The sequence below is a fragment of the Hibiscus syriacus genome, unplaced genomic scaffold, assembly GCF_006381635.1.
Source record: "Hibiscus syriacus cultivar Baekdansim isolate YM2019G1 unplaced genomic scaffold, ASM638163v2 tig00110505_pilon, whole genome shotgun sequence".
Classification (NCBI taxonomy): Eukaryota; Viridiplantae; Streptophyta; class Magnoliopsida; order Malvales; family Malvaceae; genus Hibiscus; species Hibiscus syriacus.
The window spans coordinates 3,296,065-3,321,282 of record NW_024062765.1 but is presented as its reverse complement, the minus strand read 5'-3'; the positions used below and the strand labels follow the sequence as shown (position 1 = coordinate 3,321,282).

The window sequence follows — 25,218 nt, the reverse complement described above, 5'->3', positions numbered from 1 at the left end:
GATTTAACAAAATATCTTATTTTATGGTTAATCGATTGGAAACAAAGTTTTACGGGTTTTTAAATGAAAAATATTATTTTTAAATTGATGTAACATTCATATCTCGTGTATGGAAGGGTATACAAAAAATGGGTGTTACAGCAATTAGAGGCACTACATTAAAATTGGCAAGTTGGCAAATTGAAGGCTGGCAAGTTGACAAGTTGGCAAGTGGTCAACTTGTGCACATGGGAATTTCATCTTTGATCTCTTAAATATTAAGTTATTTATAAGTTTAATCCTTAAAACTTAACTATAAATAGGCCTAAGTATTTCCATTAGAAATCATCCCAAAAACAAGTTTTCTCTTTCATTTGTTTTCTTCATTCTCTCACTTTAGGAATTTCATTTGTTGTATTATTTGTTGATAGTGAAGTTATCATCCGGTGTGGTGTCCGATAAGTAAACGATATTTTCGTCGAAACTCGTAAATTTGGTGTGTTATCTCTTTTATTGTTCTTTATTGGGTTTTTACATTGTGTTTCAATATTCAATAGTTTGACGGATTTGTCCGCTGTGCAAATTTAATAGTTTTGATCTTGACATTTCAAATCAATTTTGAAACTACGTTCGTATGGGAAATAACCCGATTTCCCAACAACAATAACTGTTGAATCACTTGCAAATCGACGGAAATACCTTCCGTGAGCGAACATTCAGTGGCTTCGGGCGGCGTTTCTGGTGGTGAGAACTGGGTGCCGGTGGTCCCGCTGGCGGCGCTGCCAAATGGAGAGCGGCGTGTGATCATACAAGACGGGGATAACATCCTATTGCTTTGGTACAAGGATGAGGTTTTTGCAATTGAGAATCGTTCGCCCGCTGAAGGCGCTTACACGGAGGGCTTGCTCAACGCCAAGCTTACCCAGGTCCCCAACCCACCCACCCTCATTACTTGTCTAATCATGAAAATTTAAAGAAACAATGGTTTGGCAATAAGGGGTTTAAACCCCAGATTTTTACTGCTTTCAGTTTTAAGCAGATAATTCAGATTTTTTTTTTCAGAATTGATGAACAGATAATGTGTGATTGTACCTTTTACAGGATGGTTGTATAGTTTGTCCAACAACAGATAGCACATTTGATCTTCGAAACGGAGCCACCAAGGAATGGTATCCAAAAAACCCAGTGCTTCGAGCCCTTACACCTACTTTAAGGACACTCTACGTTTACCCTGTAAAAACAGACGGTGAAAATATTTATATCAGCATGCAAGGCGGTGTAAAATCCGATGCAGCCGCAGAGATCGTCTTCAGTGGAAAGGCGCAACCGGGGGTAACTGCTTCTGATGTCAATCTGGACAAGGTAACACATTGCTCTCGTTTATAAAGCTTAACAAACTCAGAGTATTAGAAGCATGCAATTGACTCGTCTGATCATCTTCTTGTACGCGGTTCTTCAGATGAGAATGCTGATTGATGAGGACTCGGAGGGGTTTGGTTTCATCGGAAAGAACGAAATTATAAACGGGAAGGCGGCTATAATCGGTTTCCTGCTCTTGCTGGATTTCGAGCTCTTGACTGGTAAAGGTCTCTTGGACTTCTTGTATGCTGCTACAAATGCCTTCAATTAGATTCACCATCATTCAACATTAGCTGCAAACTTGTAAATAATTTTGGCTCAATATTTTTTTTGTCCATCCAGATGTCTAACGTTACAAACGTTACTATTTTAGGTGTCCAGACTGTCAACGACGTTAATTTTCTCCTTTAAGTGACATGTGTAACAATCTGATAATTTTAGAAATTTTATATAAGATTAAAAATAATTATATATATATATATATTTAAAATGAAAACACATAAATTTTGAAATAAACCCAAAACTTTAAAAACATTCATTTCAATCCCTAAACTCACGCCGACTACCATCCTTTGCCGTCGACGAATCTCTACCTTGCCTCACCTCCCCTGGCGACCAAAACCCGTATGAAATTGTGATTGATCGATGGTCGATCGACGATGAATCAATGTTTTATACCAGCAAATAATAAATGATCAATAATAATAAAAAATTATTTACGGAAATATAATGAATAAGAAAAAATGTTAGAAAAATACTTTAAATATAAAATTATTTAAAAAATAGTTTTTAAAGTTGATAATAACTTTGAAGGTAAATTACAATTTAGTACCTAAACTATCAATTTTGATCCATTTTAGTATCTAAACTTTCATTTTTTCAAAATCATATCTAAGATTTAGTTTTTGTTTCATTTTAGTACCTGTCGTTAAAAACTTAACCCGTTTAGTACCTAAACTATTTTGTTTTAGTCGTTTTAGTACCTAAACTCTCATTTTTTTTCAAAATTTAAGTATGGATTAGGTACTAAACGTAATTTAGTACTTAAACTTTCAATTTTTTCAATACTTAAGTTTTGGTACTAAAAATGAAACAAAAACTAAACTTTATGTATGATTATTAAAAGATTGAAAGTTATGTACTGAAACATATAAAACTAATAGTTTAAATACTAAATGTGTAGTTTATCCTAACTTTAATAGAAATCATCATGTCCTTAATAAGTTAGAAGTTGTCCTCGCCAAAATTTAGATATACTGAAAATAAAAGGGACTAACACTATAATTTACCTGAAAAATAAAAATTATTCCATGGACCGACCTAGCTATTCCAGAAATTTGAAAGAACAAGTACACAACTTGAGCCATAACACCAAAACTCACAATTCTTCTAGAAGGTACAGTCCACTTTCGTCTGACCTTGCTTATCATCTTTGACTTGTCCTTTAATCTTCATATTCTACCTTAAAACTCCTCCTTTTGACTCTGTGCTTCTTCAACCTATATTATCTACGCTTTCCATCCCCTTTCCTCACTTTTCTTCAAACTCCAGTAACCCTTTTTATCTGCTTTTTCTTTTGCAATAATGAGTGCCGACGAAAAGAAATACAAGGGAGTCCGTCGCCGGAGATGGGGGAAATGGGTGTCGGAAATTCGAGTTCCCGGCACCGAAGGACGCCTCTGGTTAGGGACTTATTCAACTCCGGAAGCCGCTGCCGTCGCCCACGACATTGCTTTCTATTGTCTCCGTCGACCATCATCATTAACCGCTCTCAACTTCCCTTCGTTGTTACCTCCGTATGTTAATTCAGACATGTCGCCCAAGTCCGTACAGAAAGCAGCGACGGATGCTGGCATGGCAATCGACGTTCAAATGATTACAGCCGACAGCTCAGTCAACAATGAGATCACGGCGAATGCGAACGATGCTAGTGGCGGCTCCAGGGAAAGAAGAAGTGAAGGAAGAGAAACGGAGGGTTTGAGCATTTCCGTTGAAGATTATCTCTAGTCATCGGATCGGGGATTGAGCTTACGTTACGACCATCTGAGCCTTTTTCTCTTTTCTTTTTACGGATAATTTATTGTAAAAAATGAATATCCATAATACAGTAATAGCAGGTAGAGTTAGATGTTTAGACTTTAGATTACAAGGTTTTTAAGGTAGCTTAGGCAATCTTATAATAGTATAAATATGCAATAAAACTGTAATTTAATCTTTGAGAGTTGTACGCATTAATTTACCTTAGTTGTTAAAAGACTTGTTATTTTCATTAAAAGTTACATGTTCGAGCACCGATAGAGATACTTTAAATGTTAAAGAACTTGTTATTTTCTCTAAAAATCACGGGTTTGAACACCGACATAGATATAAGCTTGCATAGTTAATTAATTGAGAGTATTTGAACATATACTATGTAATACCTCAAATATTAGGTCAGTGACTTTAGTGAAAAGTTTTAAAATTTGAGGATTTCTTTGAATAAATGATAAAAATGAGAAAATGATTTGGAATATTGTTTTAGACTAATTTGTATCAATAGATGAATGAAGATGGCATTTTGGTCTTTTAAAGGAAAATGAATTTAATATTCATTTTTAATAAGGTATTAAAGTATAGAAAAAGTGGGAAAGTTAAAGAAACTTAAGTTATTTTCTTCTTTCCCGTGGAAAAACTCTCCCCCATAGCTAAAAGTAAGGTTTCATTGGTTAGTTTCTTCTTTCATTTTTGGTTGGTTTTTGAAGTATTGAGTATTATAGAGGCTTAAGGAATGATTAAATAGAATCAAAACTAAGAGATAGATGAAATATTGAAGATTTAAGAAAATAGGTTTTTGAAGAATATGTTAAGATATGAGTTTTTATTTATGTTTACTAGAATATTTGACTTGTCAAAGAAATAACTGAGAGATTAGAAGCATTAGATTAGTTTAAAAACATGTTAGAAAAAGTGGTGTGATTCTTAGATTAAAATGTTCTTGGGAGATTTTAGATGTTTTAAGAAGTTAAATGAAGGAAAGTTAGTAGGGATAAGTAGGGAAGACTTTAATAGTATTGTTGGTTGTAAACATAAGGAAATTTGACCAAATTTGGGTAAGAATCGGGCTGAAAAATAGAAAATCTGGGTAAGGGTATCGGTACTGATAAAACAGTACCGATACTACAGGCTTAAAATTGGAAGAATCAGCTAAACAGTATCGATATGATGCAATTAGTATCGATACTGAGAGGGGGTATTGATACTATGGAGAAGGTATCGATACCATTGATTGTAGAATGCAAAAATGATATCGATACTGTAAAGGAGTATCGGTACCACAAATATAGAAGTATCGATACCATGGTAGGGGTACCGATACTATTGAGACAGAAATTATAAGATAAGTTGAAATTGTTATAGAAATTTAAATAATAGTACTTGTGAATCTTATTAAAGTATAAATGTTAGGGAATATACTAACATTTAGTATGGTATATGTCCTTAATGGATGCTTATGTAGATCATAATCAAACTCCCGAGTCAAGCCAAACGAAAGGCAAAGATAAAGTAGTTGAGTAGTCAGATTTGCGTTTTGGATATAATAGCGAGGCAAGTCAGGTGAGTGCATTTATTATGTACCTATATGTTATGATAATCATAAATGTATGATTGCTTGATATATGTATGGCGATTACCAAATGGTATTGTGTGTGCAAAAATTAAGAAATTCATAATAAGTTTATGAATTTTCGTATGGGCACTGTGTGTGCAAAACGAAGAAATTCATTATAAGTTTATGAATTTTCGTATGGGCACTATGTGTGTGCAAAACAAAGAAATTCATAATAAGTTTATGAATTTCCGTATGGGCACTGTGTGCAAAACGAAGAAATTCATAATAAGTTTATGAATTTCTGTATAGGCACTTTATGTGCAAAACTAAGAAATTCATAATAAGTTTATGAATTTCTGTATGGACACTGTGTGAAAATTAAGAAATTCATAACAAGTTTATGTATTAACGTATTGGTAGTGGATGTGCAACCCACATAAATTATAATAAGTTTGTGAATTATCGTATTGTCACTACGTGTGCAAACTATAGAGTTTATAATGAATCGAAAGAGTTAATTGATATTATGAATAACTATTAGAGTATAAATTGTACTAAAATAAAAGACTAAATGTCTAACTGTGCATTTGGCATAAAGGTGTCACTAATACAAGTTAGATGAAGAACAATGCATAATTGGCATGAAAGGATGCCATAAATGAAAATGTATAACAGTGCATAATTGGTATGAAAGGATGTCATAAATGAAAATGTATAACAGTGCATAATTGGTATGAAAGGATGTCATAAATGAAAATGTATAACAGTGCATAATTGGTATGAAATGATGTCATAAATGAAAATGTATAACAATTCATAATTGATATGAAAGGATGCTATAAATGAAAATGTATAACAGTTCATAATTGTCATTAAAGGATACCACAAATGAAAATACATAGCGGTATATTAACGGTATATAAAGGACCATTTGGCACTTTAGTGTAATACATATACATTACTTTCTCACTTAATGTACATAGGGCAAATAAAGAATAATTGGGAAAAATATACAAAAGAATAGGTATGATGGGACTACTAAGAATAATTTCGATGGTTGTATGAAAGAAAAATCTGGTTTAACTGAGAATTATTTATTTGATCCTTATGGAGTATGTGATTTAGTTCGTCATTAAATAGTCATGAGATACTTATGTATAAATTGCAGATTTTTTACAATATTATGTCTCACTAAGTATATACTTAACGTGTGTTGATTTCACGCGTAGGTAACAACAAAGACTAGTCAGATAGTGGAGCAGGAGCAGCTATCATCAATCTAAGATTGACTCTCATCAGCAACAGTAGGACAATCATGTTATTTTGAAAAATTACTGGATTGTAATCGAAATTAAGAAAAATTACTCTATAATATATTTAAAGTGATAACTTTAGTAATAGGTTTCAACGACTGTTTTATTATTGTATTAAAATATTTTTGGTTTTAAATTTTAAAACAAAATTTTATGAGTTTTACAAATGAGTGTACGGAAACATATACAGGAAATGAGTGTTACAAACTATCTTGTATATATATATATATATATATATAATCTTTGAGAGTTCGATTATGGTGCAAGCCATAAATATACAATATTATATAAGAATTATTACTATTCATTTTTTTAAAAAAATATGTATCTATTTTTCTAATCTTATTTTATCTTTATATCATCAAATCAATTACGGTTAGTAGTTTTTTAATAATTTAAAAAATAAATATATAAAAATTGATAATTAAATTAAAACTTGTAAATTTTGAAGATAAAAATAAATGAGAAAAAATATAAATTATTTAAAAAATTAATCATCTGTTTTTACTAATTTTATTTTTCTTTTTGATACTTTAACTGAGGAAAATGTTGATACGTGCACGTGCACTTGAGGTAATACAATTTAAATTTGAAATATGAAACGTTTGGAACTCAAAATCCAATTTATCGGTCCACTCTTATGCGCATGTTTTTGACTAAAGCTTAAAGCTTAAACGCACGATTTTGTCAATGGCCGACATGCTTTCCCCTCTTGTTCCGTACAAAAGTACACAGAATCATCCATAATAAACATATATATTAATAATATGTATATTTTAAAATAAAATAAACATATAAAATTTCAAAGTAAATATTATCAATAAAAAATTAATCAAATAAGTTCGAAAAAATTCGAGGGACACCTACTCAAGCTCAGGAAGTAATGAATCCGTCGCCGTTCACCAACATGATTATCATATGAACACAGATATATATATAAGAATAAAAAAATATTCTTAATTAGTAATTTTTCAAGGATTGATGAAACAGAACTGGAGTAATGCATTATTCCAAATCCATGGCAACAAATGAAAACAATATGCACTTGAATACATTTGCACGGGGCTTATTCTGCTAACTAGGACATACTTTGCCGATACGATCCAACACTTGTTCTTTATATGAAAACATGGTGCCAAATTCGAACCGAACAATTCACAACACATTAAATAAACAAAGCAAAGTTCAACTCAAGACGTGGCAGCCATTGATGCCGCTACTCCATCTTCTGCGAAAAGGTTATCGGACCTGCAGGAAGCCTCCTAGGAGAAGTGCTCTCCATCGTATACCTAGCTGTGCTGCCTTCAGCCTTCAGTTTTCCAACACCCACCATCGATGTTCTTCTTGTACCATGAGTCGACAGTAGAAGCCGGAAACTCCAGTTAAGTACTTTGGGTGCAAACACCCTAAAGAGGAGGAACGAGTCATGCCAACTCGGGTACTTCACATATGCATCTCCCCGGCATGCCCCTGAAACGATCAGCCTTGCAAACTCTTCCACAGGCCCACCACTTGCTTGTACCTGTACCAATTTAATATATACATGAATTACATTCCCAGGATGGCAACGCTTTAATTAGACTGCATCCGCAATCACGATAATCTTTCTTAATTTAAATCCAAATTATGTGATCACCAAATTAGTTTCGGATCAATCAGTTAATCTTGCTTTACCTGAATCATGTAAACTTTCAAAATATATTGCAGCTGTTTAGTTGATACTTACTTCTCGTTCTTCCTTCCATTGCATTTCAGCTCCCTCTTCAAGCATAAATTTTCCACTTGTCATTTCGCCTCCGATCCATCCATGTGTTGCAATCGTTATTCCAACCTCATCATTTACTTCGAGCCTGAGAGTGTCATAGAAATTCAGGAGAGCAGCTTTTGCAGCCTAACACAAACACAAAGGAAGGATCAGGTTCATTCATATAGAAGGAAACACTTATTCGGCGGTAAGAGTTAAACTAATGCATTAATTATTTTATGTCTTTCTGCATGAATAGAACTTAATAGTTCAGGAAAATTGATGGTTCATTGTTCAGAATCAAGAGCAAAATCAACTCGAGTGCTCATACAGGTGCATGTTACGGTTGAATATGGATCCATCCGAGTGGATTGGACTGAATGGAATTAACAGCAAGTTCTATCTATTAAGATACCAAAATGACTAGAATCTAGATATTTGCATGTGATGTTTATGATGTAGTAAAGTTATATATACTCACAGCATACAAACTCATTCTCGGCAATGGTAGCCAGTTCTCCACCGAAGCATTCACAATGACTCGACCATTAGTCTGCTGTAGGTACGGAAGAGCAACAAATGTCGGATAAACATTTCCCCAAAAGTTTATGTCCTGAAAATTAACAAACCAACAACTCCTTAAGAAAAAAACTTGATTAAGGGGCAAAAGGAATCTCCTCAAAGATTACACAATGGCAGCTATTTGAGGCTTACCAACAAAATGGGAAACACTGAGGTGTCCGCAACTTCATCAAAGTAGAACGTATGTCCCAAACTTGCTGCGTTCACCAGATGATCCACTGCAAGATAAAGTATCAGAAACAAAACAGAGTGAATACAAAAACGATTTGAGCTTCATGCAGTTAATGAAATGTACTGCCCGGATGATTATAATTATAAGTAGAACAACATCTCTCTTACGCCACTCTGTAAGTTCAGGTTCTTAACAGTTGAATTACTTTTAGGCACAACAAATGTGTATGGAAATTTATCACACATATGCAAACATAATCAAAACATCTATAATTATAAGAATAAGGTTAATACCAAATCATAATCTGTCGTCGAAACTAAGCATAAGGATGTAACTTACCACGCCCATAGAAGTTTATGGTTTCATTAACAAATCTCCTACATTCATCTTCCTTGACAACATCTGCAGCAATCACCATGGCGCTGTTTGCACCAATATACCTAGCTTTCTCACTAATGGCACGAAGCCGTTGTTCTCTCCTCGCGACCAACACAAGATTTGCCCTCCTCTTTGCATATTCATATGCAATTTGCTGCAATATTCATAAACCATGTACAACAACACAATACTTGATGATATTGAGACTTAAAAAGAATGGCTATACTAATGTGTGTAACGGAGAATATGATTTACCTCTCCAATACCAGAAGAAGCACCGGTGATTATAACAACTTTGCCATCCATATTCTCTGTAGTATATAAGGTGTTGTAAAGCCATTCGCATGCATTGATAAAGCACAAGGCGGGCCATGAAAAGGCCAGCATCATCATGGTGGCAGGGGGCACCGCTAAGTTGAGAAACGAGTTAACTAAATCCGCCATCACTAAGATTTTCCCAGGATCAAAAAGAAATGTCTGATAAAATGCCTCAAAGGAAAGCGAATAATGAGTGACGATATGGAGGAAGCAATAGATATGTGCTGCCGTTACATGCAGTGTGGTTTAGGAAGAGGAAAACACGTGTTGGGGCGTGGCACTGCTTTCTTTGATACCTTTTTGACATTTGGAAGGGACTTCTGACCATAAAAAGACAAATGATAGGGATTGTCGTTTTCTCCTTTTGGGTAAGGATTGGATTCTACGTTTTTCTTTCAATAACCTGAGACGAAAATTCTACAGTGCATGTATCACTAAAGTGATATACTAAAATAATCGCAAGTAAATTTATTTTTATTATGTAAATATTAAAAAATATAAAAATTTATTTAAATTAATCATTTATTAAAAATTAATTATAATTTTAATAGAATTATAATCAAATTATAATTTTTAAGGTAAATTATATGTTTATTATCTAAACTATCACTTTTGTTTTGATTTAATACCTCAACTTTCATTTTTTTCAAAATCACACTTAACGTTTATTTTTTATTTCATTTTAGTGCCCAACTGTTAAAAAACTGACGGCCGATATTTTTTATTTAAGTAAATTACATGATTCATCACTTAACTATATTTTCACTTCTATTTTGGTCACTACAATTTAAAATTTTTTAATTTAATCATTAAACTTTCAAATTACTTGTATTTTGATCTCTCATGATGATGTGGATTATTTTATTATTATTATTAGTACGATATGACAAATTTATTTTTATTAATGTCAAATAAAATTTAAAATCAAAATCCTTAATGTTAATCTTAAATCTCCAAACTCCAACGCCAATCTAAACTCATCCTTAACTTCATCTTCATGAAACAAAGAATACCCAAAAACCCATACTAGCAATTTTTTTTTTCTTTCATTAAATTCTCTTCCTTTGAATGAGGCGTTGCTACGATTGAGTAAAACTATACACACAAACAAAAAAACCTCACAGTCCATACCTATCTTCATCAAGTTATTGTTCTCCTTTTTTTATTCTTTTCATTTTAATTTTATGATTAGGTCTGTGAAAGTAAAAAGGGGGTAATGTTGCTTTTGTTTGGTTGGTGATCTAGTGAAATGAGTTATCTTTATTTGCCTAGAAAATGAGAGAGAATGCAAGAAAATAAGTATAAACAAAAACCTAGATTTTTTGTTTTGTTTTGTTTTTGTTTCATACTCTTTATCTCTTCTTTATTTTAGTTATACTTTTTCTGGAACTACAACATTTTAAGACGAAATAAGGAAGCATGAATGACAACTTTATTCTCATCCACTTCATGCGCTTTTCCTTTTATTGTTACTATTTTTGTTTTTATATAAAAAATTTAAGCTTTTTTTGTTGTTTCAATTATGAGTATTGAGCAATGTTTACATTTTTCTTAACTTCTCTTTGTTGAGGTGATGGTGGTTGTTGTATTTTTTACACTTAAATTTGTTTCTCTGTGTTCATTTGTTTCTGGTTCACAAACGATTTTTTCAATGGATTCTTATGTGGTGATTGGAGGGTGATGTCGGTAGGGTTGGGGTTTGGATTGACAATTGGGGTTTGGAGATTAAGGGTTGGATTAAAATTATAACATTTTATTTTTATTTTAAATATTATTTGATATTAGATATTAATTAATTTATCATGGCATACTAAAAATAATAATAATATATTCCTAGAGGATCAAAATATAAGCAATTCAAAAGTTTAATGATTAAATTCTAATTTTTTAAACTTTAGTGATCAAATAGAGTGAGAAGATAATTAAGTGATGAATTGTGTAGTTTACCCAAATAAAAAAATACCACTTCAAATGTGCCATTAACTTTTTAATGGTGGGGTACTAAAATGAAACAAAAAGTAAATGTTATGTATGGTTTTGAAAAAATTGAAAGTTGAGGTACTAAAATGAAATAAAGTAATAGTTTAGGTACTAAATGTATAATTTACCTAATTTTTATTAAAAATACATGAGCAGATGATTTTAGGCGAACTCAAGCACGAATGTTGTAGCACTTGATTTTTCGATGAGTGAAAGTGGTCACCAAAGGTGACTGATGCTAATGGCAGGTTCTAACTTATATAACTTTAAATTATTAATTCTAAAAAGATTAAATTAATTATTATTTTTTTAAAAATTATAATTTTATTATAATTTTATTAAAACTATAATTAAATTTTAAACAAATTCTTATATTTTTTAATATTTACATAATAAGAACAAATTTTCTTAAGGCGTGTTTCGTGGTATGTTGTAGTATGTGACATGTATTGTAGGCTTATACTAATATGAGATGATTATAAAATAATATTTATTTATAATATTATTTAATAATTAATAATCCATACTATATTATATAAACATTACTTGAATTTAAAATTTCCCTGCTCCCTTCTTTTCTTATTCTTTATTTTTTCTTTAAAGTTTATATCATTTTCTATAGATTAGATTAACTTTTTTTCTTTAATTTTATTTAATCAACGACGACATCGATTTTGATGTTGATTGTCGACCGCCAGTTCTCTTCTCTCTTATTTTATTTTTTAGTTTTTAATAAGAATAATTCTGCCTTTATGACACATTTATCTCTGTCTATGTGACTCGTTTTGTCTTATTTTTCAGTCATTTGACCGTTCTTTTTATTTTATGTTTTTTTCCAGTTGATCTTCCTTGCCATTGACCCTCGAATTGAATTTGGATACGTGATTTTGCAATCGTTGATAGTTTTTCACAACGCTCAGCTCTGATTTACAGTTCTCAGTAGTCTTTCAATAGCTTAATTTCCTCTTATGATTCGTACAGTTAGATTTATCTGTATTTATGTTTTGTTCGAGTCTTTTGGTTGAGTTTTTAACCTTTTCCATATACATCCTTATATGATCTAAAGTGATTAGTTTCAATGTTATAGGAAAATGTCCAAATTATGTATTTAATTTACAATGATAGTTGTAAACTTTTATTGTAATCTTAGATATTCACTTTTTAATAATACCAACTGCCTCTATTAAAAAAAGATTTTAAGAGAAAACACCATTCTCTTTAATCATTATGAATATTTAATGAATTTGATTCTTAACTAATTTAAGATAAATTATATAGGTAGTTATCACATTATTATTATTTTGTCATGAAATCTTTTTTGTAAAAATATTATCAAAATAGAAAAATAATAGTTAAGTGATTAATATAATTTATCTTATAAATTATTATTTAGTGAATGCTATTTTTATTAATATTTAGTTTATTATTAGATTAATAAAATAAACTAATTAAATATCAATTTAGTTTATAAAAACTACAATAATCTTTTTTAAATATTAATAAAAATGATACTTTTTGGTCTTCTTAATAAAATAAACATTAGAAATTTAAAATTTTAAAAAAATTATAAAAAAAATTGACAACAATCTTCTAAAATATTAGTAGAAAGAGACACTTTTGTCTTCTTAATAACTAAAACATGGAAATTTATAAATATATATATATATAACAAAAAATAGATATTGATATGAATAAAAAAGTTATCAATAGTAAAAAGTAAAAATGTAGGAATTAAAATAAAAAATTTCCCTTTAATATAAGGGTAAAGTATACAAATGGTCACTGAACTTTTTAAATGCTTGCATTTAGATACCCCAACTTTTAAAACTTGCAATACAGTCACTAAATATTTAGTTCGTTTACAATATGGTCCCCGACGTAACGTCTGTTTCACTACCGTTAGGGTAAATTATATAAATGGTCACTGAACTTTCCAGGCGCTTGCATTTAGGTCCCCCAACTTTTAAAACTTGTAACACAATCATCAATTACATTCTAAACCCCAAATTCCAAAATACTTCAATTACATTCTAAACCTCCAAATTCATAATCCATTCTCAAAATCTGCCATAACAAACTGAACATGAAACAACAAACCTAAACCCTCAAAACATAATCGTTTAAAAAAAATTAACCAACTATAAGTGAACAATAAGTGATTATGTTGGGTTTAGAGTTATATTGGACCGAAATACTCAATTGAGATTATAAAATAGTTGACTCGATTTTTTTTCAATTTTAGTTTATAAAATTTAAATCAAATCAAATTGAATTGAATTTTCAAGTTTCTGTTTAAATTTAATTATAAATATTTATCATATTATAATATTATTTTATTCTAATTCAGTTTAGTTTATAAAATAGTTGACTCGATTTTTTTCCGATTTGAGTTTAAAATTTTCAAGTTTCTATTTAAATTTAATTATAAATATTTATAATACTATAACATTAACCATATACAATACATATATTTCTTCATATTTTTTCCATACGTGGTATACATATATCATACAGAGTCAAGGGACTTGACTCAAACTTAAAAATTAATCCACTAATTACTAAAAATTTTGAGATATTCGAGATGTATTTTACAACTCGATTTTAACTTGAAATTTTTATAAGTTGAGTTTATGAAATTACAACTCAAAGTTAATTTGTATCAAAATTTTTGAATTAATTCAAGTCGAAAAAAAATTGAATTGAATTGAGTATTGTTCACTTATAGTTGGTTAAATATAACTTTTAAATCCTAAACCCAACATAATCACTTATTGTTATGGACCCAAAAATGAACAAAATGTTGTTGATTATGTTGGGTTAATTGGTGGGGAAATTTACCATCTAGGGTTATGTTTTGAGGGTTTATGGTTATTACTTAAAGTTCAGTTTGTTATGGAAGATTTTGAGAATGGATTATGAATTTGGGGTTGGGTATATAATTGAAGTATTTTGGAATTTGAGGTTTAGAATGTAATTGAAATGTTTTGGAATTTGGGATTTAAAATATAATTGATGAATGTGTTGTAGGTTTTAAAAGTTGAGGGGACCTAAATGCAAGCGCATGAAAAGTTTAGTGACCATTTATATAATTTACCCTAACGAAGTGAAACGGTCATTACGTTGGTGACCATATTGCAAACAAACTAAATGTTTGGTGATTGTATTGCAAGTTTTAAAAGTTAAGGGACCTAAATGCAAGTATTTGAAAAGTTTAGTGACCAATTGTATACTTTACCCTTAATATAATAACAGCTTAAAGAAAAACCTTGTATTTCAATTTTATTATAAGAAAACCTAATTTTTCTTAAACCGAATATTATCATGATAATCAGAAATTGGAATCAAACGTAAACTCTTGAGAAGATAATTTTACCTTTTAGAAAAGGGAATTGAGAAGTAAAAATCCCCAGAAATCTTGCGTTTCTCATAATTTTAGGAGCTGAACTAACGGAATGTCTGCTACCTCATTCCCGCGTCCACTTCATTCCAATCCTTTTCAGTACTATCCTCTCTGTCATTTCGTTTTTCCGTCTACTAATTAAAAAAAAATCCTGCTATTTCAGCACTTATTTAAGTTTATTTGTAAAAAAAAAAAAATTTGTTGGGTGCTCATTCCTAAAGTTTTTGGTTTGGTTTTTAATTTTCAGTTGTTTGTGTATTCATTCTGATCATTCTTCAATTTACTCAGATTTTAATTGGTTGACTATTGACGTTCTTTTTATAATCTGGGTGTTTCTTGTAGAAGAAGTAAGGTTTTGGTAGGGTTTTAAATGCTGGGTGGGATTGAAACCGCCTAAGAACCGATGTTACAATGAGGTTCGAATTCGGCAACAATGGAGAACATCGGTTTCTTTGTTGCTTAATGCATGGTTAGAAGAGGGATTTTTTCTTTTATACAAGCAAATTCGAGGCATAGCTATTCGAAAACAAGGGATTGTTTAGGGGGAGGGGGGATTATGGACTGCATCTGCAACAAAGGAGCCAAAGATGAGAGTTTTGACGACAATGGCAATGAGAAAGATGGAGATTTCAACAAGGGATCAGTGCAATTGATTGCTCCTACGCCAACAAAGAATGATGATCTTTTAGTTGATCGACGTTACTCCCTACGTCAACCATCCAAAACCGGTCGTTTTTCTGTGGATATAGCTGGCTATCCTGCTCGGCCTCTCACTGAACTAGTGGCTGCCAGATGGCCGTCGTGGTTAGTTTCAGTTGCCTGAGAAGTTGTTAAGGGATTGCTGCCTCGGCGGGTCGAATCTTTTGAGAAGTTAGAGAAAGTAATTACTTCTCGTCAGTTCTTTCTTTTACTTCCTCTTAAATCAGTTCACGTTTTTTGACTTTTTCCCCCTTGAATTCAATTTTGTTTCTCCATGCCATTGGACTTCTTATTGTTGTTGAAATATCCGTGTTCCCTACTTTGCTCGATAATCGTGTCCGATGTATGAATATATGATACAGCTTCCTAGGATCTTCCGGTTGGAAGACGTTAATATGCAATGGTATTTTAACGTTGGTAATATATGAAAGATGAAAATACAGGTAAAGTTTGCAAATGGAGCATATATTTATAATTTGATTAACCTTCACATTAAAAGTGCCATGTATGTTGAAGAATTGAACTGGGAAATTCTCTGGTGCATAGGTCAAATTTTTGCAATATTACTCAAACTTATAGGAGTGTCGGATACGAGTATTTGTTTGATAGGGGTATCATTATATTTTTCTTTCTAAGATTTGCCATGCATTGGAAGGTCTTTGTAGAGATTCGAAGATGTACTGGACACGAGTATCAAGCATGAACAGCCTGAGTAGCCTTGCCCTTCTAAAACTTCTCTCGTGATTTTACTACCGATTCAAACAAACATTGGTTCAAACATGTTACACTTTAAGAACAAGAATTGACATAGTACAGGGATTTCATCCTAGCAGATTAGCTGATTAAGACAAAGGACGAATTGCAGTCATTGTTGGTACTTGGTACCATATAACATTTGATGATATTGGAATAGCTTCAGTATTTCTTAAAACTTTCTTTTGTATGTTTCAAATCATCTTTGTTTGTGCAAATTGTTTATAGATTTTGTCATTTATAGCCGTTGGAGGACGTACTTTGGCTTACCATTTGTTGTATGCGACAAATTTCTTTTTTCATGAGTGTTTTTGCCCATACTGACATAGTATTTTGTATATGCAGATTGGTCAAGGAGCTTACAGCAGTGTATATAAGGCTCGTGACCTAGAAACTGGCAAAATAGTTGCCATGTAGGTCCGGTTTGCCAATATGGATCCTGAAAGTGTCCGCGTCATGGCTAGGGAAATAATCATTTTACAGAGGCTTGACCATCCAAATGTCGTGAAGCTTTTGTGTATAGTCACTTCAAGGATGTCGAGCAGCTTGTATCTTGTCTTCGAGTAAATGGACCATGATCTTGCAAGGCTTGCAGCCACTCCTGGCATCAAGTTGACCGAACAGCAGGTATATGTTTCTATATTGCAATAAAATACCTTGCTCAAGTTATATCTGCTTTTGGTCTTATAAGAGGCATATGCGATTTTGTTGTAAATAAAATGTTACATGCAACAGTTGTTTCGTGGCCTTGAACACTGTCACAGCCATGGTGTTCTGCACCGAGACATCAAAGGCTCGAATCTCCTGATTGACAAAAATGGAGTTCTTAAGATTGCAGATTTTGGTTTGGCAACTTTGTTTAAACTGGACCAAAAGCAGCCACTGACAAGCTGTGTTGTAACTCTTTGGTACAGGGCACCCAAGCTTTTGCTTGGGGCCAATCGTTACGGAGTTGCTATAGATATGTGGAGTGCAGGTTGCATCCTTGCTGAATTATTTTCTGGGAAGCCGATTTTGCCTGGAAGAACAGAGGTAGTCTCTCTTTCATGTGTTGTAATATAACTGCATGACTAATTCTGTATATTGTTGCAAATGCACTTTCATTTTGCTTTGTTCTTCTGAAAAGAATGCTAACAGAATATACTTGGACTTGGCTATGTATGCTCAATACGGGTATGTACAAGTTTTTCTAAGTTCTTTCGTTTCTGATTACTTCAGGTAGAGCAAATGCATAGGATCTTTAAACTCTGTGGTTCACCCTCTGAGGAGTATGGCAGAAAACGAAACTTCCACATGCAACTAGTTTCAAACCTCAAAAAAATTACAAACGATTTGTTGCTGACGCTTTCAGAAACTTCCCACATTCTGCCTTGTCTCTTGTTGATAAACTCCTCTCGTTGGAACCAGATTTTCGAGGATCCGCTACTTCAGCACTTAGAAGTGAGGTATTTGGACAACCAGCTATATTCCTTTTTGTTGTTGTTTAGTATTATTTTTTTATCTTCACTTCTTGAAACATGAATTTCCCGTTTGATTTGAATTCTAACATCCTTCTATGATATTGTCCGGCCAATGGTTGAATCATCAGTTCTTTACAATTGAGCCTTTCCCTTGTAATCCCATCGGATCCTATCCTCCAACCAAGGAACAAGATGCTAAGCTTCGTAACGAGGAAGCAAGAAGGTTGGTCATTTTCAGCCTTTTTATAACTTATGCATACATAAACTCATGCTATGCTAAGTTAATGCGAAAAAACAACCCAAGAAAATCATAACGATTTATTTTTCATTCTGATGCATTTATCCTGTGCTGATGGATGCCTAATAAAGAAAAGACAAAAATGATTCCATAACTTTCTCTTCTTCTTTTGAGAAATTTTTGAATCCATCTTTAAACTTTTATTCTCACATGTAACTTCAGGAAAAGAGCAGAGGCTGTCAAGGGTCGGGGAGCTGAATTGGTGCATTCACCGGAATTCATTGCTCAGGGACCATCAAAACCTGTTACCACTCTTAAATATGACCATCCTAGTGCCTCGGCCATTGGAGTTGATCCTTGTAAGGTCACCTCGCAAAATGGCTTAACTCGTTCCTCTTCGATGATCCATCCCAGTGCGGTAGAGTTATGGAATAAGGCAGGTTGTACCAGAAACACTGGCAACATTAGGAAACAGAATTCATTGAACCCTCAGGCAGCCAACACTTCCTATAAGAAAGATGATAGAGCATCAAACAATGATCAAGCCTCGGTAATTTAACCAACTGTTTCCGACCACTTTTTGTTTAACTTTTCTTGTTATCAGCATCATATCATTTTTAGGTCAGATGATCTAGTCATCGTACATTGCATGCCTATGTTTCGTGGACACGAGTCTGTCAGATATGGATATGGTAATGTCTAACACGGGGATGCAACTCTCTCAAATGATTCTACAATTCTGAGACCCGAAAACTTAGATAAGTGTATGTAATGTCTATGCAAGTTTCTGACATGTTTAGATGAGATATGTAAGATTTAAGATTCAGATGTCAAATGTCGAGTTTCGGGTAGAAATGGTCGTATACTCCAAGACTCCGATCATGTCTTTGCCATGAATCATTTATAATGTTTCATATGTTCTTAAACTATTGCAGGTTATGTAGCAAAGAAAAACAGGACCCACTGTTCTGGATCACTGGTGCCTCCTGGTGGAAACAACCAAGACATGCTTAAAGAGGATGAAAGACAAATCCAGCAGGCTGTAAGAAAAGGACGCATCGAGAAGTGAGGAAAGCATAAAAAGTTGCAAATGTATAACTCAACTGCATCATGGTGGGAATACATCGTAAAAACCGTAAGCTCTTCGCTTGCCTCCTTGTAAGAAGCTTGCTCCGAGAGCTCTCCGGTAACATTTTCGCTTCGAAATGCCGAGTTGCAACCACTGAACTTATTTGTTCATCATCAGAAATCAGAATGCAACAAGATTGAGATGGAGATGTTACATTGATTTGGGGTCATAGACTTTCTGATGTTCATGAAATGTTGATAGGGTTGATTTGGTTGGTCTGGTTAACTTGCATTGCAAGTGCAATTGAATGAGGCGGTGTAGCAATTTGCTGTGTATAGTGGGAATTTGCTTTTGATCTTATAGGTGGCATTCTTTTCCGGCATCACTTCTTCTTAGTTCTTTTATATATACACGTGCATATATAAGTTAGATTATATAATTAGTACTTATATCATGTATAGATTATGAATTTAGTTTTTATACGTTAATTTAGACTCTTTTAGTCTTTAATGCTATTCGTATTTTAAAATTTTGATATTCATCCGAATAGTAGCTGTAAAATCTGAAATTAAACTATATTTTTAGTTCTTATATAAGTAAACTATAACTACTTAAATATTGTCCCTTTCTATTTCGATCATCAATCTTTTAATTTTATCAATCATACCACTTAATTATTTAAATGTTCTAATCCAACCATCTAACGGAAGATACCACTTAATTATTTAAATGTTCTAATCCAACCATCTAACGGAAGATACCACTTAATTATTTAAATGTTCTACTCAAACTACCGATTGTTAACATCTAACATAAGAGGTGATGTAACTGTTAAAAAAATTAATATAATTACATATTTGATCTTCAATATTTACACATCCATCACATTTTACACTCAAACAACTCGATCCAATCCATTACATGATAATATTTTACAACATTTTTTAAATATGCTTATCTTGCTTAAGCTTTCACAAAGCTCATCAACCTCTCCATCATCATAGTTGTCTTCCACATCTTTTTCTTGGAGAGGTAAAAATAGTATGGTGATCAAAATAAAAGAGGTCAAAATAGTAGTTTACCAAAAATATTAGAACGAGGATCATTAGTTTCCAGGTGAGCAACCGGTCCTGATTGTACCGGTTCAACCTCCCAGATTGGTGCAGTTTTTTTTCTTATCACTGGACATGAGAAGAAAAGGAGGATGAAGATGAATTTAGTGAAAAAGGCAGTTAATATTCTGTACAAATGGTTTCATTACCTACACATCAATATTCAATACTCAACTTCTTAATTCTATATTCATCCATTAGGCACATTACCTGTTAGATACCCTACCCTATATATCTTGCTTAGGCTTCCTGCTTAGTTCTAAGTACTCACCACCCATTTCCTGCAAAATCTCCTTCCACAAACTTTCCGACCAACTGTCCGACGAATCTCCAAAAATCAGATTTGGGCTGCATGCTGCCACGTGCCAATAGCCAGACTCAATTTCCTCCCTCAACTGATCCAGCTGCCATCCAGCATACCCAACGAAGAACTTGAAATCCTGAGACTTGAGGGTTCCTCTCTTCACCAACTCAGCAGCTTCCTCCAAACTATTTTTAGCACCGAAACAGAGGCCAGGAATCACCTCTTCGAACCCAGGAAGCTTGGATTTCTTTCCCACTCTTAAAAGAAACACACTCGCTTCAAGAGGCCCCCCAAAGTGCAGGGAGCAATCCGCAAAGGTAGTGGCTAATTCATTATTATTGGGTTTCATGTGTTTGATCTTCTTGTGAAGTGGACAATTAATAACAACTCCAAATGGCCCTTCTTGTGGATGTCTGGTTCCGGATCTCAGAAGGAGAACCACCGTTCGTTCAAACGAGCGAACTCCATCAAGCTTCTCAGTGGCAAGAAGAACACAGCCGGTCTCAGGCACTGAAAGTGGGTGTGCCCATTTCTGGTTGAGAGGTTTCGACACATGAGGTGTTCCACGTTGTTTATGAGCACCGGAATCTGTCTTTTCCACCTGTTAAAAGTAATGTAAAAGTTAACTGTTTCTATAGAGCAAGAAATCCAAATTTTCTACACATCGCTTTCAATGCTTTTCACATACATAACAGGTCAATTAACATTGAAAAGAACTAATGATAAACCTAGAAAGTATACAGATTTTGCTTCCAAACGCAGCATATGATAAAAAGCAACAAAAAGTTTGAATAATTACAAAATTACACTGTTAGAATAAGCACAAGGAGTTCACTTGATTTCTGCTTCATGCATAGGTACACACCTTGACTAAACTAATCTGTTTCTTAGAAACACTAATAGAAAGACTTGGGTCCGACATATATAGATATGAAGATATGACCCCTGAAGATCTTCCATATAATAATAAAACACTTAAAAAAAAAATTGAACATACCCATGTTTGGCACACACCCGAGTCCAAGTAACAAAGATTTTACCCCTCAAATATTGAAGAAGCAGAATGCACACAATTAAGGGACGAAAAACGTCACCTGGTAATTATTATAGAGCATTGCCCTGAACTCTCTCCAGTTCATGTTTACATCATGGGACTTCTGAGAAGCATCATCATCAGATTTGTTGCTGTCTGAAGAATTATTTATTCTTGAATTGTCTCTATCAGGAATAGATTGATCGCCATTTCCTGGATAAATTACCACAAACATTTGAAAACTATGTTAAATCCAAATTGTGGCAACTCTGAAATGCCGATTTATGTATCAAATCATACACCAAATAATAATAACAAGATCTAATCAAGGAAAAAGAAGAATGTAGGACTAAATGATTTATAGATCACAAAATCTAAAAACGAACTAAGTCAAAACATAAAGCACGATACCATTACCTGTACTTCTGTGCTTCATATAAAACACACAAGAAGGAAAAAGAAAACAATACAAGGGGAAAGAAAGAATTTTCAAGTCACTATAGACCAAGACTCAGTACCAAATCTGCAATCCTAGCTCGAACCTCGAATAAGAAAAACTCCAACATTAGGACTAAAATAATGTAAAATTTAACATAATAGCATTAGCTGTGGCAACTTGAGATGTCCCTTAAACCAAATCACAATTCCAATAAACACTAACAATTCTACATTTAAGACTAGTACATCAAATCACTAATCTTTGTGAGTTCATTCGTTTCAAAACTAACACTTCACTGTTTCAATTAAATGGTCAGTCACCGTCCATCAATGTTCAAAACTAATCCAATATTTGAATTAATCATCCTTAAACACTTTCAAGTATTCAACAAGATGTAGTTTCAAAAACCCAAAGATATAAAAAACAAATTATCCACAAAATTAATAACTGAAAAAAAGAAATTAAAAAAAGAGCCAAAAGCTATGATTCTTCATAAATTTGCATGAGAGAAAAAAAGGGGGAAGTAAGGCATACCGGAAGATGAGGAAGGGGAAGATGAATTATCGTGATTATTGTTCTTAGCCATAGCTTTAACGGAGAAAGAACGATGGGCAGATGAAGGAAGGAATATCTTGAAACCCTGATTTGAAAAACTCCGAATTTCGAAATCTTACAAGAATTGGGTCTTCCAGGAATCGAATTTCTCTTCGTCAACATAGCAGCAGAAGCAGGAGGATTCCCAGGGTTTGCGTTCTTCAAGTGAACTGCCCAAAGATCCATTTTTTGCTCTTAAAAGTCAGCTACTTGTCTTCTTTTTCCTGCTCAAAGGTAAAACAGTACCGTTTGGAAGAAGAGACAGGAAATTACGATGATGTTAGAAAATCTGTAACAGATTATATGGATTTGATTATTAATGGAATTATTGAAGGGGAGAATGAAAAGAAAATATAAGCACAATAATATAGCTAGGGCCTAGGAACTGAAAATGACTCTTTTGGCTCTTGAAAAGAGTGAGAATATGCTTTATTTTTAGCTTCTTTTTTCTCTTTCAGTTCTAGATGTTTGGATAAATAACATTGTTAATCATTCACCTATCGTCACGTTTCTTTTTTTTCACCTAATTATATACACTTTTAATTTCATCACTAACCTTATGGAAATTGCTTCTGGGGTAAACTAAAAAGAAATCCCTCAATTTAGTCTTAATCATTAGAGAAATTATTTATTTTAGTCGTCCAAACATTAAATTTCGGTGGTAAAAGAATTATTGTTATTTTATGTGGTCTCAGGTTCGAGCATCAAGAATGTCAAGGGTATGAGCATCTAATGTTAAATGGTTGAAAATTTTATTTGAACAGATACTACTTTGTATTTATCACATATTAATTAAAAAATGTTAATAGTCAATTACCCAATTAATACCCTAACTGTTAAGACACTTTTATTTTGGAAAGAGAACAAAGTCTTTTGATAATCAAAGAGAGAGAAAGTATGAGTGAGAGAGTGAGAGAATTTGAAATGAAAAAGGTCCTATAGTAAGGAATGGACGGCTTTTGTGGATAATCTCAGCAAGAGAGTCTCTGGGAGAGCGTTAAGGGAGTTTTTCCATCACAAGGTAAGGTTATAAGGGTTTACATTCCAAATGTGTCCAACAAACCCAAGTATAGGAACCATACACTTGCGTTTGTTCAGTTTGAGAAGGATGAAGGTTTAAGGAACACGATTGTGAATATCAATGGAACGTGGATAGATGGAAAGAGAGTTTCTGTTAGGGCTACAAAAATACCAGAATCATCGGTCCAGGTTAGATGTTACTTCCAAGTCCAAAAAAGAAGAAAAGAAGGTAAACAAGGGTGAGACCAAGAAAAGAAGTAAGGGAACATAACTTTTGGGCAATTTGAGGGGTGGAAGATCATACAAGGATGCTTTGGTTTGTAATGGAAGGTCGAGGGATGATCAGGTGTTAAATGATAATAATGTGGGTCACGAGGGGAGGATCTCGGGGATAAGAATTGTATGGGAAATGCACATCGCTTTGGTTAAATCAGATTGGGTCAAAAGATCTTTAACAGGGATAATCAAACCTCTCTTCGATTTGGAACTAGATCAAAAAAGGCTGGCAAGTGATGGGATAAACGTTAAGATAGCGAGTTGGGGCTATGCTTAGAATTCATGCATTGTCACCTTTAGCTCAGAAGGAGAATTAGCAGAGATGTGGTTGAAGAAAAAGGAGGAAATGTTATTTTGGTTTCAATGGTTAGAACCTTTTTTGAATGAGAAAGGTATCCCTATGGCATTCTGTTCGGTTGAAATGATTGGAGTTCCTTTGTTATGCTGGAATGTTTCGTTCTTGGAAAAGATTGTTGGCCGGTGGGGAGAGCTGAAGAGCGTTCAGGAATCGACAGTAAAAAAATAGACATGTCAATAGTAAGGGTACTGTTGAGGGTGGCGAGCCCTTTTGATGTACAAGAAATGATCACGTTGGGATCTTATGGAAGATCCTTCAAGGTAAAAATTGAACTGGGATTGGTTTATAGAAGACAGGAGGTTATGTCAGAATTGTCATCAAAAGCTGCTACATAGGATGAGAACAATGAGGCTGCAATGTCAGAGGAGGACGAAGAAGAATGTGCAGCAGAGGAAGTTGGTACACCTGACCTGGCAGTAGATGATACTAGGTTAAGGGTGGATACGTGGTTGGAAGGGGGTAGAGTTTTTGAATTATCAGGCAGTAGTGGGGACCAACAATTAATGTGGCAGAAGAGAGAAGGAAAACAAAGCAGAGCTGAAGTGTCAGATTTTATTGACTTTGGGAAAAATATTCTGGGGATTTTTAGGGAATATGTTTAAGGAAAAAAGTCAATTTGGAGAGCAGCTGTCAAGCCCAATCAGAACACAATTGTGAGCCCATTTACACAGATTTCAGATTGGTATAGAGGTATCAATGAGATTCGGGTTGAGAGTCTAGAAGTGGTGAAGAAGTCTGTTGTAACATCCCAAATACTGGGTTAGTGACCAAATTGTAAAATCTTAGAATTTAGTGACTAAAGTAGATAAATTGAAAAGTTTAGGGACTTATATGGAAAATTTTATGTATGACTGAATATCAAAGAAGGATGATTAGAAGGGTAAAATGGTCATTTGACCAGTAAATGAATTAAAAATTGGTATTAGGTATATTAAATACACGTGGAGAAGGAAGAAAGCTAAACTAAGTATCTAGAAATATTCACCCAAATTGTAAAATCTTAGAATTTAGTGACTAAAGTAGAAAATTGAAAAGTTTAGGGACATATT

The 25,218-nt window shown here is 33.2% G+C and overlaps 4 protein-coding genes and 1 pseudogene across 5 annotated transcripts; 3 read left to right on the top strand and 2 right to left on the bottom strand.

Annotated features, from left to right (window-relative positions):
• Positions 1-665: 665 nt before the first annotated feature.
• LOC120129935 lies at positions 666-1,609 on the top strand (the record flags this gene model as incomplete). The annotated part of the gene is made up of 3 exons (XM_039147319.1): positions 666-905; positions 1,081-1,341; positions 1,439-1,609. Coding segments are annotated over 3 exons (672 nt in total), but the record flags the coding sequence as incomplete, so codon positions are not given.
• A 1,306-nt stretch (positions 1,610-2,915) lies between these two features.
• Positions 2,916-3,379, top strand: LOC120129931 (ethylene-responsive transcription factor ERF020-like). The gene has a single exon (XM_039147316.1). The coding sequence runs from the start codon at positions 2,923-2,925 to the stop codon at positions 3,343-3,345; it is 423 nt and encodes a 140-aa protein (XP_039003247.1). The 5' UTR covers positions 2,916-2,922; the 3' UTR covers positions 3,346-3,379.
• Positions 3,380-5,852: 2,473 nt separating this feature from the next.
• LOC120129860 (UPF0301 protein CT0663-like) lies at positions 5,853-22,873 on the bottom strand. 2 transcript variants are annotated; one of them, XM_039147264.1, is made up of 4 exons: positions 22,456-22,873; positions 21,544-21,695; positions 20,351-21,050; positions 5,853-5,864 (listed from the first exon to the last, which is right to left on the bottom strand). In XM_039147264.1, the coding sequence occupies exons 1-3, from the start codon at positions 22,505-22,507 to the stop codon at positions 20,373-20,375; spliced, it is 882 nt and encodes a 293-aa protein (XP_039003195.1). In that variant the 5' UTR covers positions 22,508-22,873; the 3' UTR covers positions 5,853-5,864; positions 20,351-20,372. The 2 variants fall into 2 exon arrangements, with proteins under 2 accessions (XP_039003195.1, XP_039003196.1); XM_039147265.1 differs by lacking the exon at positions 5,853-5,864 and having other exon boundaries at positions 20,229-21,050.
• LOC120129859 (11-beta-hydroxysteroid dehydrogenase B-like) lies at positions 7,429-9,565 on the bottom strand. The gene is made up of 6 exons (XM_039147263.1): positions 9,372-9,565; positions 9,078-9,270; positions 8,699-8,784; positions 8,466-8,597; positions 7,967-8,131; positions 7,429-7,762 (listed from the first exon to the last, which is right to left on the bottom strand). Exons 1-6 carry the CDS (start codon positions 9,558-9,560, stop codon positions 7,457-7,459), a joined length of 1,071 nt encoding a protein of 356 aa, XP_039003194.1. The 5' UTR covers positions 9,561-9,565; the 3' UTR covers positions 7,429-7,456.
• On the top strand, positions 15,371-19,355 carry LOC120129858 (annotated as a pseudogene).
• Positions 22,874-25,218: the final 2,345 nt, after the last annotated feature.

Bases quoted from the DNA above. Each gene is read 5' to 3' on its own strand.
- LOC120129859 (XM_039147263.1), bottom strand. From the start codon at position 9,560: ATGGCGGATTTAGTTAACTCGTTTCTCAACTTAGCGGTGCCCCCTGCC. The intron at 8,785-9,077 runs GTAAGTTACATC...TTTATCTTGCAG, and splicing joins CATAAACTTCTATGGGCGTG to TGGATCATCTGGTGAACGCA. The intron at 8,132-8,465 runs GTGAGTATATAT...TGTTTGTGTTAG, and splicing joins CGAGAATGAGTTTGTATGCT to GCTGCAAAAGCTGCTCTCCT.
- LOC120129931 (XM_039147316.1), top strand. From the start codon at position 2,923: ATGAGTGCCGACGAAAAGAAATACAAGGGAGTCCGTCGCCGGAGATGG.
- LOC120129860 (XM_039147264.1), bottom strand. From the start codon at position 22,507: ATGGCTAAGAACAATAATCACGATAATTCATCTTCCCCTTCCTCATCT. The intron at 21,696-22,455 runs GTATGCCTTACT...TAATTTATCCAG, and splicing joins TTCCCCTTCCTCATCTTCCG to GAAATGGCGATCAATCTATT. The intron at 21,051-21,543 runs GTGACGTTTTTC...TACTTTTAACAG, and splicing joins TGCTCTATAATAATTACCAG to GTGGAAAAGACAGATTCCGG.